Source organism: Eutrema salsugineum, unplaced genomic scaffold (assembly GCF_000478725.1).
Source record: "Eutrema salsugineum unplaced genomic scaffold, Eutsalg1_0 scaffold_3, whole genome shotgun sequence".
Taxonomy (NCBI): Eukaryota; Viridiplantae; Streptophyta; class Magnoliopsida; order Brassicales; family Brassicaceae; genus Eutrema; species Eutrema salsugineum.
The window spans coordinates 6,959,831-6,978,095 of NW_006256756.1; the positions used below are offsets into that span (position 1 = coordinate 6,959,831).

At 34.0% G+C, this 18,265-nt stretch overlaps 1 protein-coding gene and 1 long non-coding RNA gene across 4 annotated transcripts; both read left to right on the top strand.

Moving 5' to 3' along the window:
- The first annotated feature begins 4,900 nt into the window (after nucleotides 1-4,900).
- LOC18014502 (probable aquaporin NIP5-1) lies at nucleotides 4,901-9,097 on the top strand. The gene is made up of 4 exons (XM_006397006.2): nucleotides 4,901-5,661; nucleotides 7,314-7,733; nucleotides 8,453-8,514; nucleotides 8,603-9,097. Exons 1-4 carry the CDS (start codon nucleotides 5,434-5,436, stop codon nucleotides 8,796-8,798), a joined length of 906 nt encoding a protein of 301 aa, XP_006397069.1. The 5' UTR covers nucleotides 4,901-5,433; the 3' UTR covers nucleotides 8,799-9,097.
- A 4,449-nt stretch (nucleotides 9,098-13,546) lies between these two features.
- Nucleotides 13,547-15,286, top strand: LOC112085216. 3 transcript variants are annotated; one of them, XR_002898775.1, is made up of 4 exons: nucleotides 13,547-13,931; nucleotides 14,063-14,250; nucleotides 14,343-14,642; nucleotides 15,050-15,286. It is a non-coding gene; the product is annotated as an uncharacterized LOC112085216 (long non-coding RNA). The 3 variants fall into 3 exon arrangements; XR_002898774.1 differs by having other exon boundaries at nucleotides 13,549-13,931; nucleotides 14,063-14,185; XR_002898773.1 differs by having other exon boundaries at nucleotides 14,063-14,642.
- Nucleotides 15,287-18,265: the final 2,979 nt, after the last annotated feature.

Genomic DNA, 18,265 nt, shown 5'->3' on the forward strand with positions numbered 1-18,265 from the left:
GAAAAGCATCGATGAAAAGAGATACAGAAGGAACATAGGATGTCTTCGATATCTGCTTCACACAAGACCTGATCTTTCATATTGTGTTGGAGTGCTGAGCAGATATATGCAAGATCCAAAAGAATCTCATGGAATAGCACTAAAACAGGTCTTGAGGTATCTTCGAGGAACCTTGAGCTATGGTTTAAAGTTCGGAGGTGCTAATATGTCTGGCTTAATCGGATATAGTGATAGTAGTCACAATGTTGACTTAGATGATGGAAAAAGCACGTCTGGACATGTATTCTATATCAATGAGTGTCCAATAACGTGGTGCTCACAGAAGCAAGAGATCGTTGCACTATCTTCATGTGAGGCGGAGTTTATGGCTGCTACCAAAGCAGCTAAACAGGCGATTTGGTTGCAGGAACTACTCGAGGAAGTCATCGGATCTGGATGTGAAAAGGCTGTGGTTCGGATTGATAACAAATCAGCTATTTCCTTGACTAAAAATCCAGTGTTTCACGGTAGAAGTAAGCATATACATAGAAGATATCATTTCATTAGAGAATGTGTTGAGAATGAGCAAATACTAGTTGAACATGTTCCGGGAACAGAACAGAAGGCTGATATTCTGACAAAAGCACTTGGGAGGACCAAGTTTAAAGAGATGAGAAATCTCATTGGTGTTAAAGAGGTGATCAAGGGTGATTTCAAGCTTAAAGGGGAGATTGTTGGAGTAAGCTAAAGTTATATTTTCTAAAAGTGTTAAGATTAGGAAAAGGAAATCAGGAATTATCTAATTATCTTATTTCAATTAGGTTTAGGAGTTTCTAAGCCTATATAAAGAGATGCCAACCTGTGACATAACTTATGAGTTTTGAGTTTTGATCTTCTAGGTTTTTGAGTGAGTTTTCCTAAAATTTAATAAAAGAGAGTTTTATTATCTTCATCTCAAAAGCTAGTTCGATAATAAACTCCATAAGTATTCCCACTAGAAACTTTCCTCACAATGCAATTTTTAGAGAACAGAATTTCCCCCTGTCTTGGTTGTTTATAGCTATGTAAATGCTATTGCCATTCTCCAGTACGATTACAAACTAAATTTTTGGTTCGTGTGCAATTCAGAATAATACAAAAATGGTTAATTTATTTGTTATACACTAAAAAATACTATTCTTTATTGTTTGGATAATTTGTTTTATGACTAGGAAGGTTCTGGGAGAAACACTCACTCGGCAAACCCAATAACAACCGAAAAACTATAATACGACGACAACACCCGAAACAGAGATCATACAATTATTTACATTATTCAATTTATTTCGTAGCATACAATTGATCTGTTCTGTAATTATTTCCATTATATAAATCACATTCGTCTAACTTATTTAGCATTTTTTTCTTCATCTTGCAAATGGCATATATATAATTAGTGACCTAATTATAGATGTTTGTGTTTTTCAGTTGCACTACTACCAAAAGAGTTTCCATATAAGGATAAATTTATTCTGTCCCTAAAACATTAAAAGACATACAGTATTGAATCCAGTAATTAAGGTCATCAACGCGGATTAATATAATATACTCTTATAACTATTGATGACATATTTCTCTATAGTTTCGTCTAATGGTTACTATAATTGTTAATGGTGGTCATCAATGATGGCAGGAAGTGGCAAGTGGCCATGGTAGCTGCTAGACATAGATGCGGATGACCGGACGAACGTCGGCGAAGATACTTGTTTGAAATATTAGCCAAAATGAAAAATTTTTGTTTTTTTTTTTGGTATTTTGGCATCTTAATTCAAAGTAAGATATATTACTTGGGTAACGTCCTAATATTTTTTGTAATTTGTAATTTTAATGCTTATACCGAAGATCCTGAAAAATATATCACGAGTATTATTTTATTAGAAAATTACGTTAGTTTCTTCTTCTATTATTAGGAGCCTTTAAAACACTAAGACTAGATATTTTAGAGCTTTAATAACAACATTGAATCCATCCAGACCGTAGGTTTTATCCTGGTGAATACTCATTCAAGTGGGTATCAACCGGATTAGCCCACACATTTGAACCGGTATAGACCTCTGAATGTGACTTTAATTGGTTTTAGTTTTGCTCTCTATAGGCGAACGGATTCAAACAAGAAAAACAAAAGTATATAGGGATGATTACCTTTTGGCGATTGCTAGCAATGAATGAACAAAATTTAAGAAGAAATCACGTCAATCAAGACGAGGGAGGTGAAGGAGAAAGCAAGCATTTTCTGCCACTAATTATTTTTCCAATTGTCTGTCAATTGCCCTAAAATAGGCTAATTTGGACAGTCGGAGGAGTCTCTTTTAGCATGTCTTGTAAAAGTAACTAGAGTACTTAAACTGTTAATTATTTATTTGGATTTAATTCCAAGAATCACAAAACACTGAAACAAGTGTATGTGCTTTGTGCGCTTTATGTAGAACAAAGCAATAATCACTTTGACTATTCTTTTTTTTTTTCTTTTTAATTGAGGTTGTACAACTCAGGAAGCTCCTTTCTCCCCACGTCTCGCAATGATCATTATTTTTGTTATTGTAAAGTATATACGTTATATACAACGAAAAGAAACAGAAAAATTGAAGAGATCATGCCATATAGCATAATGTTTTGTGTTAGTATCTTTGTTTTATCATTATCCGAGTTTAATTCCAACATTATATATGTCAAAAAAAAATTCAAGAACTTATAAAGAAAAAACGTCACCGGAATTAATCAAATGAGGCTAATTTCAACTCTTTTCTTTTGTTAAGTAGGAGAAGTTCGGGCCTGAGTCCTATTTCCTTATAGCTCGGAACCAGCTTTTACTACCATGTGATATGGTATAAAGCAAAAAAAAAAAAAAAAAAAAAAAAAGATATGGTATAAAGCATTCTACCAAAAATTGAACTAAGAGAACCAACCTGTACTTAACTCTTATTTTGATCAAAGATATCTTCAACTTAAGCAAGAGATATTATTATTTTGAGTGAATAAAAGTTGGGTTTGGGAGAGCTATTTTCCGCCAGGAATGCTACTGTATAACGTTTCCACGTCAATAAGCGAAATTTTTATATTACTAAAAAATATGCATCCGTTTCTTTGTTTATATGATAGTATATTTTTAAAACAAGAAACGAGTTAACATATTACTATTTTATCCAAAGTATAATTGTTTTAGTGATCATGAAAAGAGCATTTTATTTTGTCTTTTTGTTTTCGCTGGTCGACTGAATTAATAATGTTGCACTGTTAAGAAACAAGTGTTAGACTTATCGTTATCATTGCGAGGTTCACAAACTAAACCAGTTGATTTGATATTTTGATCTTAATGTTCGTCAAATAATCTTATACGATTACACAAGATTATGTCTAATTTTTGTTTTTTTTCTGAATACTTCCTTTGTATTTATCATAGGCTTTGACGCTTTGTCTATATATTCATTATTCATAGCATGATATTATATTGTATATATATTTGCTATCGCAACTATACATAGTTGGGCTGGAATTATTATCCGGTATCCGTTATCCGATCCGGTATTCGGTCCTATCCGATCCGTAAAAACCGGATATTCGGGTAGTTCGGATCCGGATCCGGATAGTGAAATTAAATAGTCGGTTATTTCGGATACGGATCCGGATAATAGAAAATTTTGAAATCGGATATCCGTTATCCGTTTATTAAGATATTAAAAATTTTGAAATTTTTTGGATATGCATTTAATTTTTTTGTTTTAATTATGTTTGAAAATTATTTTTGGTTTAACTTTTTTACACATGATTGAAATTTATATTGCATGATAATTTTTTATTTCAGATTGTGAGAGAAGAACATGAAAATAGATAACACAAGGATATGAAGATAAATTAACTTTTCTACTATTTTCTCTTTTGCTATGTAAACTTTTAAACTTTGTGCTATTTGAATGCTTTTTAATTTTTGGTATTTGTAATTTTTGCTATGATGATACATTTTAATTATATATGTTATCTTAATTATTATAATTTGAAAAATTGAAGATTTTTTTTTAAATCAACGAAACCGGATATCCGGTCGGATATCCGTAAATATTCAATTTAAACCGTATATCCGGTCTCCGGATATCCGAAGTTTTCGGATCCGGATCTGAATAATAAAATTGATTATCCGTCGAATCCCGTCGAATCTGGAGTCGGATCCGGATACCTTGAAAAGTCCGAATATCCGGCTCCGTTCCAACCCTAATACATACCCAAATAAATATTATATATTTATCTCTCTTTTTCAACGACTTTTTTCAGAATAGTAAAGGTTATCCTCACATACATTGACACATATATATATATACATATATATATATATAGATATATATCTTATACAGTAGTACCTAATTGAAAATATGAGAATCTCTGGTTAAACAAAAAACTTAATTGATTTTGTTTCTCCTCCCCTTCATGCATGTCCACTTAGAAGTTAGGATCTGTCTATAATCATACATTGCAACCGAAAATTATTACTATTAAAAAAAAATTTACCCTTATAAAGTAATGAAATTGGTTCTCATTAAATTTGTTCCACACGAATCAGCACTCTTCCCTAGACTTAACTAAGAACAATTTTATATTCCATTATTGGAGGGTCGTGGGGTGGCGAATGAGTGATACCGTCACGGTGCATGTGCAATTCATAAGCGTCACACACGGAGATATTAGCTTAGATCGAACGGTAACGAAGATGCCTGTGACAAAAAACGTCGGTGACTCTAGCAGATCATCAAAATCTCTGAAAAAAAGGGAGTCAGTAAGATGAATGTAGCTGTTATATAAAAGCATTAAGATATTGGAGTTGACTTTTTATAATTGATATTTTGTGGGTTCAATGCATAATAACCTCTTTTTCTATATAAACACAAACACATAAATATAAGATAAGCTCAAATACTAACCAAACCTTTCATCATCTTCTTCACAACCCTCAGTTTTTGAGAATCAGACTTGTTCAGTGGTAGCGTACGCATCTCTATGTGTTTGTTGTCTTTTCTTTTTCTAAAAGTCGGTTTCTGATTTTGATTCTTTGTTTGTGAGGTGGCTATCTTCGTTCTTCTTCGTCTTATAACGTAGTAACAGCTTTATAAAAATCCTTGAAAGCATGTAAATTTAAGTCCCAGATCCATTTTCTTCTCTCCCAAAAAAACAAAAAAAAAAAGTTTTTGATTTTTATCATTTATAGATCTCTCTCACTCGTTATAATTTGTGTTTGGTGAAACTAGTCCTGGCGAAGTTTAAAACACAAGTGTAAACCCAAATTTATAAAAACTTCAGATCATGTAAATTTCGTCTTTATCAAATTTATTTCCTTTCCCTCAAAACAAAAACAAACAAAAAAAATTAGAATTTAGTATCTTATCTTAAAAAAAAAACCAAAAAAAAAAACTTAAGAAAAAGTTGGGGATGGCTCCGCCGGAGGCTGAGATGGGTACGGTGGCGGTGACGGCTCCTCCGACGCCAGGAACGCCGGGAGGACCGTTGATCACGGGGATGAGAGTGGACTCAATGTCGTTCGATCATCGTAAACCGATGCCTCCATGCAAATGCTTACCGGTTATGGGAACTACTTGGAGTCAACACGACACGTGCTTCACCGATTTTCCCGCTCCTGGTGTCTCCCTCACTCGCAAGGTACGTATAAACTCTCTTCTTCTTTGCTCCATTTATTTGTTTAATTTATTTATTTATTTTCTCTAAAGTTATATTTAGAAAACTTTGGAATTGACGCGTGAAAAACAATAACAAATAGTACTATATAATTTGATAGATCAATTGCGCAAATTACAATGAGATCGAGACGTAAATAATTTATTATAGGGAAACTCAGGAACCGATCGCACATTTATGGTTCAGTAGTTTTTTTATTTTGTAAGCTTTGAAATGGAGAGAAGTAATCACCAAAAAGATAATATTTTTTATATTCTTTTTAATTCAAAAAGATCAAAGGGTTTACGTCACACTTGGAAGAGATTGTAACACGACATGAACTAGCAGTCGGAACCGAAAATTAAAAGAAACTGCCGAGTAGAGTATATGATAAATATATAAAATACAAACAAAATTGATATTAATAAAATAAAACTACAGAAACAGGTAAAGTGTAGTACTATAAGTATAATTAAGGCCCACCTCAACTTAAATTATTCAATGGGCACCGATTTCCTCATATTTGAATTTATGTAATGTATATATATATATGTATATTATTTTGGTTTAAATTATTAAATAATAACATAATAAAGTAATAAAATACAAAATTAATAAGACGTAAAATTTAAAACACCAACAATCATTTATTTATTAGATGAATAACGTTTTGTTTACTAGTTATAAATTTAATATATGCAGTATACATTTAAAATAGTTTATTAATTTTGAATTTTTATTATTATATATGTTACTGTCTATTCAATAGAATCACGTTCTGAAAACGTAAGAAAATTACATACTGTTTAACCATATCGTTATTGTGAGGGTAAAACTCAATGAGCTAATAGTCTTGATTCTTGAATGTGATAACATATTCTTTAATTGTTTTATTAAACACGCAAGTTGCAGAAATATAAAGTTTTTTTTCTTTTGAGGAAAAGCAAAATGATCACACAAATAAAGAAAAGTAATGGTTTTTCTAGTGACGAATACAAATTAGATAATTATTACTTCAATATTATATTTTACATTTTTATGGAAAAATTATGTTACGTATGGTTCGGTTAGGTCTTCAACTCATGTAATTGTTGTGAGCGTTTCTTCTCTGTCCATGACGGAAGCAGCCATGGCTCCTTATCTTTTTGTCATCAACCAATAAGATCATTACTCCGTAGAGTTAACTATTATTTGCGATGCTATGTATGATTAGTACTAATTATATAATGGCTCTTTTGCTTAGCTTTTTATCTTTTATTGATGCTAGTTCAAGTGAGAGGTGAGAAAATGGACAGCTCATACGATGTACTAACCGTTGACTGTATTTAACTAATTAATAATTAAGTATATTCCATAGAAAGTAAAAACAGTTGCATGAAAATCCATTTACAAATAGCATAATCCATATATTAAAAAATCAAACACCAGAAACAAAACTAAATTTTGATAGTATCTTTTAGTGATGATTCTTGATAATTTCTTTATTTTGTGACAAAAAAAACTTTGAGATATCAGATAAATATTTAGTAAATTTTGTATCTTCAAATAAACATACACTTGCTACACAAGAAACGTCTCTCTTTATAGCCTCTCTATTCCTCTTCTCACTTCATGTGGCTATCTTGTGTGTGATGCAGCTCGGAGCAGAGTTCGTTGGAACATTCATCTTGATATTCACCGCTACGGCCGGTCCAATCGTAAACCAGAAATACGACGGAGCAGAAACCCTAATCGGTAACGCAGCATGCGCAGGGCTCGCAGTGATGATCATAATCCTCTCAACGGGTCACATCTCAGGGGCTCACTTAAACCCATCACTGACCATAGCATTCGCAGCTCTTAGACACTTCCCTTGGTCCCACGTGCCTGCTTACATAGCGGCTCAAGTCTCAGCTTCTATTTGCGCTTCGTTCGCACTCAAAGCTGTTTTCCATCCTTTCATGTCGGGAGGTGTCACTGTTCCATCTTCTAGTATCGGACAAGCATTTGCTCTTGAGTTCATCATCTCTTTCATTCTCCTCTTCGTTGTTACTGCCGTTGCCACCGACACTCGTGCCGTAAGTCTCTCATTCTCTAACTGATTCTATATATTTTAGTTTGAATTTTCCAAATTTTAAACGCAAATGGAATAGCAAATAGTTCCTCCTTCGTTTGTGGAAAATTGCACGACCAATTCATACACAAACTAGCTATGGTTTACGGTTAGAATATATACATGAACTTTAAAGATGTACATATTCATATACCAAGTACATACTTTGTTTGATGTATGATTTAGCAAATTTGATAGTTGGTGCATGAATCTGCATAGTTCACGTATCGTAACGGAAGCCAAAAATTCTGTATGAATTAATCTTTTTCCCTTTAGTTTGGTTTTTGCGTTGCAATTTACCCATGTTTTTTTTTAATTAAAACACTCAAAAGTTTTGGTTACATTTAAAAGAAAGCAAACTACATAATCGGGACGGTATCCAACTTTATAGATTCCAAATCCTTTTTTTATATTAAAGTTATGGTTGTGTTGTAAGAAATTCTTTAAAAAAAAAATTCCGATTCTGAAATGAATCCAAAAAGTTTTTTGAAAAAGGAATTTTACTCTTCTTTTCTTAGGAGCCCTATTAGCTAGAGATGGTCCTAACCATAGCATCTACACGTAAATACAAAAATAATTATACAGAAATACATAAAGCTTTATATTTATTAGCCAGAGATAGTTTTATGTGGCTAACTCTTTTTAATGAGTATTCTTTTTTCTTTAATTGGGTTTGATGAGCAGGTTGGAGAATTGGCCGGAATAGCTGTTGGAGCCACAGTCATGCTCAACATTCTTGTCGCAGGGTAAATCCAAATAAAGTTTTCTTAAGCATCAGATTTTTCTAGAATCATTGCATCAAAAACGTTTCTAAAACATTTAAGTTTTGTATAGGCCATCGAGTGGTGGATCTATGAATCCGGTGAGGACTCTTGGACCAGCTGTTGCATCAGGAAACTACAGGTCACTTTGGGTTTATCTGGTGGCTCCTACACTTGGTGCCATATCCGGTGCAGCCGTCTACACAGGTGTCAAGCTTAACGACAGTGAGATCGACCCGCCTCGTCAGGTTAGGAGCTTCCGTCGTTAAGTTGAGTGAGAGACTTGTCCACAAGTCTTTTGCTTGATACTGTTAATGTATACTTATAATAATGTAAGATATAAAAAGCTTTGCAAGCTTGTGTGATGAATAAAAGGAGATGTGACTACAAGTCCACGCTCTATGTGTGCATCGGTTTATAAAGCTGATGCGAACTTGTCTTGTCATTGTCGTCAAATTGTGTCTGTGTAATAACATACTTTGTTTGGTTTGAGTTTCTTTGTTGGTTTGCTGTTTGTACGTACCTTGGAGACGAGGGTGTTTTATTAATAAAATTTGTTGTGTTGTGTGTAAGAGTTTCTCTAACTATGCCGATTTATTGTGAAATGTTATTGATCTAAAACTCATCTCTTGAATGAAAACGAAGAATTTTTGGAATTATCTCATCCAAAAATTTGATTCAACATGCACAAAAGAAAAGGTCACGTTAAAGAATGATGACTAGTTAAGTGGATATGAAAAAAAGATACGGATCAAATAAAATCATGAAGATATTTTAACAAGCCTAACAAATAGTAGAGGAAACATTCATTTGAGAATATTTTGGATTATTGAAATGATTCATAGTTTCTTGTATCTTGTATTAATGTCGCAAATCACTATTTTTACTTCATTAATTTGTCTACATAATGGAGAATAGACGTTTTATAAATAGATGTTTTATATAAATAGACTTCTCTCTCATAAGAGGGCGAGGAAAAATTGTATTTAAGACAACAAACTATTACAAACCATTAATGATACACTAAATGATTCATGAAAACAAATTATCTTTCATCAGGTTGTATCAAAATTAGATGTAGGAAATAAAAGTATTAAAAAGTGATGTTTAGCTGAACGGCGATATCGACAGGTTTGCAATGGCGAAGAGTTAGAGGGATAGAGAACCTATTAGGAGAGAGAGATAGATACTATCTCAGAAAAAACTAGTGGATGTGGTGGCAATTTAATCTCAATCTTATCATCAGATACCTGAATATTATAATCGAGATCCAATTAACTTTCACTAAAATCTTGCATTGCCGTTGATTTCTACGTTATTGTATGAAAGAATGTTAAAATTAGTATTTAATATATAATATATAGAGAATTTTGATTCTAGTTTAATTTTTGATTAATTTATTAATTATAATTTTTTTGATGGATATCGGATGTAATTTCTCTTAATATTATGTTTCCCATTCAAATAAATTCCGTTTTGACATATGAGTATACTCCCTCCGTTTCACAATCGTTCTGACATTCTTTACACAAATTAAAAAATAAGATAAAAAGTTTCTTATACTCTTATTAATTTGCAGAAAATGACTTTTGAAATTATATTTATAATTAATTTTTTAATTTATTGAGGTTAAAAATAGTATTTTATGTTAAAAATTACATTAGAATTCTAAAACAACATTTTTTTTGAAACAAAAAATTAGTGTCAGAACGACACTCTTTGTGAAACGGAAGTAGTATTTAATTACAGTGTTCGCATAGACGAATCTGTCACTCCTACAATTCGGTCATTCCAATTTCCAACGATCATTTTTACCGAAAAGCCACCAGAAAAGTGGACGGAGCCACTTACACAAATATAGTTGATCTCACGTACTTTATACTTTAATTTCCCTTCATTCTAGCGTCAATGTTTGGCTAATTAAAAAATATTTGATTATTTGAAGAATACACGTAATCAAAAGTGTTTGTTTATGAATATTTAATTGCAAGAATCAAGAATCAAGACATTGTAAATCTACAAATGCAGAAATTGTAAAGAATTGGTCGGTTGTTTTAGCAAAGAATTGGTCGTTTCTACTTCTAATTTGAGATTTTTTGCAGAATTTCTTGCTCCTTCTCTGTTTTCTGTCTCCCTCATCTCTTTATATAAGAGTCCTGGGCCTTCGGGTTGGGTCGGGTATTTCGGATATCAGGTTATTTGGATCTGAAAGAATTAGGTCCATTCAGTTATTTTGTAAATTTTGGTTCGGTTCGGTTCGGTTCTTTTCGAATTCACGTCGGATTTCTTTTTAAAAAAAAACCGAATTGGACCCAAAACTTTTTAGATTTTAAAAAAAAAACCCAAATAAGACCTGAATAGACCTGAATAGACACAAGGACCCGATAATATTGCACATAATATGAAAATTTTGCTATGTAAAAATTTAAAAACAAACAAACACTTTGAATAATTCGAAACATAACAATAAAACTTCAAATGAAAGTGTTCAACAACAACAAAGCCAATATTCAAACTTAGACCTCCAAAAGAAGCCAACAACAACAAAATCATCCCAAAACATTACCATGTTCCAAAAGCATTTCCAAAGGCAAGTTACAAAGTCTAAATTAAGACAAAGAACACAAACAAAAAGAAGATCAGTGTCTCACTGTGTTATCTCAGACTCTCAGCCTTTTCATTCTGTGTAAGTGGTCTAATGTCTACCACTTGTGCTGCAAAAAACAAATAGGATCATAGCCTCACACTCTCACTCACATATAAGCAAAGTAGCAACTAGCAAACCAATCATAAGTAATCGAATATAATTATAGTCTCATACCTTATTGCAGATGAAAAATCAGTTTTCTTTTTCACCTTTATCTTCGAACTCTAAAAAAAGGAGTTATGAAGCTAATGTAATCTTGTTCTTTTTATTAGAGTTCGACCAACTGAAAAAGACTTGAATGAATGTAATGTTTACCTCTCTGTAGGTTGTCTTCATATTCAGTCTCAGCAAGCAATTGCTCATTCGTAACAGCAACTCCCCTCTCATTCAAGTGTATCTCAGTCTTCATCCATTGCTGGGTCAACATTATAACTTCTATCATATAATGTGTTAAGCAACTTCTAGAAGGACTTAATATCCGGTTGCTTGTGCTGAAAGCAGACTCTGAAGCAACAGAAGTAACCTGCATTGCTAGAACATCTCTTGCAATCTCAGATAATACAAGATATTTTTGGCGGTTGAGACTCCACCAACCCAACACATCATACTCTACACCACCCATAGTTGTCTTTGGATTCTCGGTTCTCTCCTTTAGATACAAATCTAACTCGTTACTTGCATCGTGAAACCCGATTTCACTTGCCATCTCTTTGTATAAAGATTCCATTTTTTCATATCCAAACTCTGACTCTAAGTCGAAATCACCAGCTACCAGCTCTTGAGAATCTTGTGAATTGTGATTCTGAGTCTGAGATGATGATGCTACAGACTGAGAAGATGAGGGGTTCACAACTGGGATCTGAGCAGCACTGTACTCATCAAATAACTCCTTCAGAACATCTACAACTGAGTCATGAAGTATTTTAGCTTCAACACTCACATATCCGCAAACTTCATCTTGTTCCTTGGATCCAAAATACTAACAACAATCAACAACAAATTGATTTTCTTTGTTCCACCCCAATACTTATCAAAATTTTCCCTCATTGCTATGGCTTTACTCACTAAACCCTTATCACCCTCATTGCTAAGCTTAATGGGGTTTCTTTCAATCGTTACAATTTCGTTGTAACACTTGTAAGAGTTGACAGAAGTGGAAGCTGATACCACTAGAGTAGACTTGTAAAAAATGATTAGAAACCTTGCTAACCTTGCCACAGAATCCCAATCATCTGGTGTAGGCCCCCCAATCCTTTTCGTTCCATCAACCTTTTCTTGAAAATAATCAGTGTACAACTTGTCTTCTTCAGCCATCTGCATGAAGGCAGACTTGAACTTAAGAGTTCTCAAAAGCATCAGATAGGTGGAGTTCCATCTGGTTTTGTAATCCAGAGTTAAACTCCCCCTTTTCATCCTCCGTGACTCAACTCGAAGATCAAAAGCCTTCACTCTATTCGTCGAAGCTCTTACATAACTGACACTATTACGAATTGCAGTCACGACAGCATCCATTTCAGCTAAACCATCCCTTACTACCAGGTTGATAATATGAGCAAAGCATCAGAGATGCATATGCTGACCTCCTAAAAACAGCTGACCTCCTCCTTCAACGAATGCCTCCCTGAACCTCCTCAAAGCTGAGGTATTTGCAGTTGCATTGTCCACCGTAATGGTGAACAACTTGTTTATACCCCATTCAACTAAAACCTCAATCAGAACAACACTTATCGTTTTCCCCTTATGGTCTGTGACAGGCCTAAAACCTATAATTATCTTCCTAAAATTTCAATATTCATCAATGAAATGTGCAGTAATCACCATATATGAAGATGCTGTCGTTGGAGCAACCCAGATGTCTGTTGTCAAGGAGAGCCTTTGCTTATTAGCCTTTAAGATCTACATCATCGCTGATTTCCTCTTGACAAACATCTCAATGATGTCACGAGTAGCTTGTCTTCGAGAATGTTGTGTAGGGAGCTTCATCCTTGCACAAAAATGTCTTAAAGACAAACTATCTACAAACGCTAAAGGCAGCTCACCCAAAACCACCATCTCATTACAAGCTTCATAGAAAACTTTCTCGGAGACCTTTGATAACTTGAGCTCACCTTCGTTACCTTTTTGATTTAGAGTGTGTTGGGATTGAGCTTTGGTCGCACTCCATGACGCATATGCCTTGCAACACAATAAATGTTTCTTCAAGCTTGTTGTCCCGGATGTTGTCTTACCACTACAAGAGATCCGTTAGAAGACGTCACATTTCTAACGTCGTTTGATAAACCGACTTTAAAATTAGAAGTAAGAAGCGGTTTAGCGTCGGTTTAATAAGCGACGTAATTGATATCGGTTATTAAAGTAAATTAATTCGTCGCTTTTTGGGACACCCACACGATACTTTCATTATCTGGAAAATTCAGAGAACTCCACTTGAATCGACCATAAAGTTTTTCATTATCTCTCGTCTCTGATTACTTTGAATCTTTCATCATTCTCTATCGGAATTCATATCCGGGAAATCAAATTTCGATTCGATTCTGTAGTTTTTCTTTTCTATCTTGTGATACTCGTAAATCGGCTCCAGAACGAAGAAATTATCGATCATTATGTTGTCTCTCTGATTCAATAACTTGGTTTTATAAATAATTTAGATTTGATTTGATGTTATGATGGATTCGTAGAAATTGTTTGGTAGGGTTTTTGGATAGAGTCTTCGGTGAGGAATATCCAATTTCAGAAATCTTAGCTCGATTCGAAGGTAATTTCTAATCAGATTTTGATTGCTTTGATCTCTTTTAATTTGGAAGAACTTGTGGTGTCACTCAATATTTGGTCTCTAATTTGCTACTTAGTCAAATCATTTTCCTTGTTTTGACGATGAACTTTCAGATGGAATCTGTTATGTCGTATGTGAAATGGGAGTTTGGGAATGAAATGGTAGATTATGCAGTTCTGACCTAATTAAACTGTAAAGCTAATTCTTTGATGAAATAACTTCACAGAATATACAGCGTAAGCACGATGATCATATATATGTTTACTATATCTTATGATCATATGTTTACAGAATATACAGCGTAAGCACGATGATCATATGTGAACATTACATATTTTGTTTTTTTATTGGTGCTCAAATTATAATACAAATCAAACTATGTGATATTTGCAGAGATGCAAGAGGAAAGACGACATTTATATGATTCCTTATGTTGATCCTACAACTAGCTTGTCTTAAAAGATTGAGGGTGATCTCTGTATTTTTTTCTGTATCTAAGCATGTGATGAACATTGGAAAGGAACGATTGCTCTACTGGAAATGTTACTTGTTTCATTCTACTTTAACCTTGTAGAATATTTTTATGTTGCAGCAAGACGAGACATGCTTCAACCAAGTCTAAGGAGAGCTTCTTATTGCATCTTAGATGAGACGGGATCGAGGTTAATCTAAGAGGGAACCAGAACACATGAGGTTAGTTCTCTGTTCGTTTGAGTAGTTTAATTGTTTATTAAGGCGTAATATAGACTGGAATGATCTTCTAGTGCCTTATATATTGCTAGAGACATTCCTTACTATAGGACTTGATTAAATGTAGTTATTATGATTCTTGAGAGTTCAATTTTCGAATACAAACTACGTTTGAGTACAGTACTTGTTTGTGTCAGCTTTCTATTCACATTGATTAATTACAATTTATAGGAGAAACTTACCTAATTGAATCATAATCTTTCAAACAGAGCATCAAGCATTCGTTGTATGTTTGTTCCGTTTAAAATAACTGTAGTAGATGTGTATGTATAAATACATATAGTGATATATTTGTATAATGTGATATTATTCTAAAACTAAATAGTTCTGTAATTTTTATCTGATTTCAGGGTTGTTACAAAGACGGGAGCTTTTTTAGAAGAGTACTACAAATATGTAGGCAATATTGTGTGTTGTGCATAAGATAGAAAACAGAGTTGCTTTATGTGTAATAAGTAATAACATATTAATTATTTAATTTTATATCAATAATTTGATTATTTGGAATCATGTTTTGTAAATCCTAGTGGAATCACATTTTTACAAATTTTCGTACATTTAATAATTAATTAATATGAATATAAAAAGTTTCGCATAGTTGCGTCGGTTTTATAACTGATGCTTAATACTACAAAAGAAACGACGTTATAATTTTGATGTTAAATTTGACGTCACTTATTTATCCGAAGAAAAATAATTTGGCGTCAGGCGTTGTTACGTTCCTTTAGAAACCGACGCTATTACTTTGGCTTCAGTTAAATACCGACGTTAAGTAATAAATCAAACGACGTTAAAAGCCTTTTTTTTGTAGTGTACATCCCATCTCCTTCCGACAGTAGTTGCAAGTGCACTTATTCTCTTCGCGAGGTTCAGTTCTTGTGTAGTGTTGCCAGACGAAGGACCTTGGCGTCGTGTTACACCTCTTCTCCGCCGGTGTAGCTTTCCTCTTCTTACTTCCACACGCGGATGCAGGTGCAGGAGCAGCAGTCTCGAATTTCTCTCCTTCATCTTATGGTTCGTAATCACTCAGGTGAGGTGATGAAGAACCCATCTACAAAATCAACTCGATGAACCTGTGTCGGTACTTGGTCTCGGTCCTTAACGGGTTATCCCCAAATCAAAAGAAAAAAGAGAAATCTAGGGCTAGAAGAAGATTCAACAACCAACCCATACCTGCGAATGATGATTCCTGGATGAAGCTGTGTCGGGATTTCGATTCGGAAGAGATGGTGTCGGTGACTGGAGTTGGAGGTGTCGGTGTCGTTCTAGGACTTCCAGCTTGAATCTATTTACAAGAAAAAATAGAACAAATAAGGTAAAGTGAGAGAGAGAAATCGGAATGTTTTCATAAGGTCGAGTCTATTTGAGGATTTCATAACCAAAAAATAAAATAATCACACAATTAACATATAACTAACTAAACTTTATGTTCTAATCCCATCCATCGATAAATTAGATGGCCAATCGTAGATCTATATTATTTATCTCTAATGTTTTTTTTTGCAGGTTATTTGGGTATCCGAATGAATATCGGGTTTTACCCGAACCGATCCGAGACCCGACATATATTTGCATAAGAACCAATTGGGTAATTTGGCAGAATTGAATCAGAACCGAACCTTGATTTCTGGTTCAGGTCGGTTTGGGTCTTCTCGGGTCGGTTTTTAAGCCCAGGACCCCATGCACCTCGTCAATCCTATTTCCTCTCGAATTAAGAATCAATCACTGATGCTAAGAGATCAAGGGTTACTTCTAGCTTCACGTTTTAAATTTATAACCCTAAATATCTACAAGTGCACAGATGTACGTTGTAGTACTTAGGGGTCGAACCACAAAGATTTTAAGATTTCAGTGTGAATCAATCAAGACTTAAGACTAGCAGAACAAGTAAATGGGGGTTTTTGGTTTTGGTGTTACTAAATCTAAGTGTAAGTCGAAATAAAAAGGTTGTAAAACAATGGGAACAAATCGCTGGGTCTAAAGGGTTTTTGCAGGGGTTCATGAAGTGATCAAAAGACAAACAAATCGATAAAGGAAATCAACTAGTGAGGATCCCGAACTCGAATAGACATATGTAAGATTAGTCAATTGTCGTCACCCTAATCATCTAATCACTCAACACATCAATTAACTCTCGCTCTCATGCTGCGAATAAGATCATGCATTGAAAACAGAATTCATCCATGCTCGCGATTCTCTATAGGTAGCTTTCGTCTCCTACAGCGATTTCGCTCGATCACTTCTAGGTCTGGTAATTCGATACAACACTCTCGTGGATCCAATTACTGAGATCAATTTCTAAGCGGTTAGCAACAGAAACATCATAGGGAACAAGAATGAACGAAGGACTCCTAGAAGACTTTGAACCCTAAATCGAATAAAGCATAAGATCAAGACATGAAATTCCCTTTGAAAAATCCCTTAAAAACCCAACTCGGAAATTACTCAGACATATTTGAATTCAACATCACAAGAGTATTTAGAATTGCAGAGAATTGAAATAGACAGAGTTTAGAAACGAAGAACAGGTTCAAGAATGAGGGCCGATGGTGCCCCTCTCGGTGGCTCCTCTTCTGGGCGAGCTTCTCTTCTAGGATTCCTGGTGAAAAATGTGGCACACCCTTCTAAACGACTTTAAAGGAGTTTATTTAGTGTCTTGAGTCATCGGGAACGCCTAGGATTTGCAGGAATAATGACGGGAGTGACTTGGGATTTGATATGGGCTTCTGAGGCTCGGAATTGAGCTCCCCGCGGTCTAAAATTTCGCACCCCCGGCGGATATGTTTTGGCCGCGGGTGAGCTTCTGACTGTGATGATTTGCCTTCAGTGTATCGACCATATCTGAAGATCTAACCGTTGGATTGCTTTGATTCCAGTTGTATTGGAAAACCGGTTGTCTCCCCTATCTTGTGTCAAAATTTGGGGATGATCGGACGGTGGAAAGGCCTCCATTTGTTACCAAACTTTCGACGGTCTGAATTTATCCAAAGTCACGCTTTTTGCTCCCAAGTGCATTCCTTTTGTCAAAATAACCTGAAAACTCTTTTGAGATTCTAAAACAGAGAAATCATTTAAAAAATTTTAAATCTGAGTGAAAACACCTGCATAAAATATTAAAAATGATCCATAAAAGTGGTCAAAATCAGGTATTATCAATCACCAACTTCTGTATATGATTAAGTTACTTCAAAAAATTTGTTGGAATATGGTCCGTTTCTAACTTTTTAGTTTTTAGTGACCTTATCTAATTATTACTATTGAAGATGTTTTTTTCATTATTTTGTTGAGTTTATTAAATTTGTATTGAGTTTATTGAATTTGTATTGAGTTTATCACTATAAAATCTAATGGTATATATACAAATCAAAGTTGCGTTCTTTGATCTAGTTTTACTTGTATTGATAATATGTTTAATAGCTTCACTTTTTTGTGTTATAAGTTTTAAATAGAGTTACTTAACTCTAAACTAATGATTGACCATAAATTTAGATAGATACTTAAAAATTAGGTGGTTATGAAAGATAAAAAAATTATCCTATAAATATTCTTCAATTTTATGTTAATTA

What these genes read in the sequence shown, in the direction of transcription:
- LOC18014502 (XM_006397006.2), top strand. Translation starts at nt 5,434, where the DNA reads ATGGCTCCGCCGGAGGCTGAGATGGGTACGGTGGCGGTGACGGCTCCT. An exon ending in GTGTCTCCCTCACTCGCAAG is followed by an intron (nt 5,662 to 7,313) that starts GTACGTATAAAC and finishes TGTGTGATGCAG; the next exon opens with CTCGGAGCAGAGTTCGTTGG. An exon ending in CTCAACATTCTTGTCGCAGG is followed by an intron (nt 8,515 to 8,602) that starts GTAAATCCAAAT and finishes AGTTTTGTATAG; the next exon opens with GCCATCGAGTGGTGGATCTA.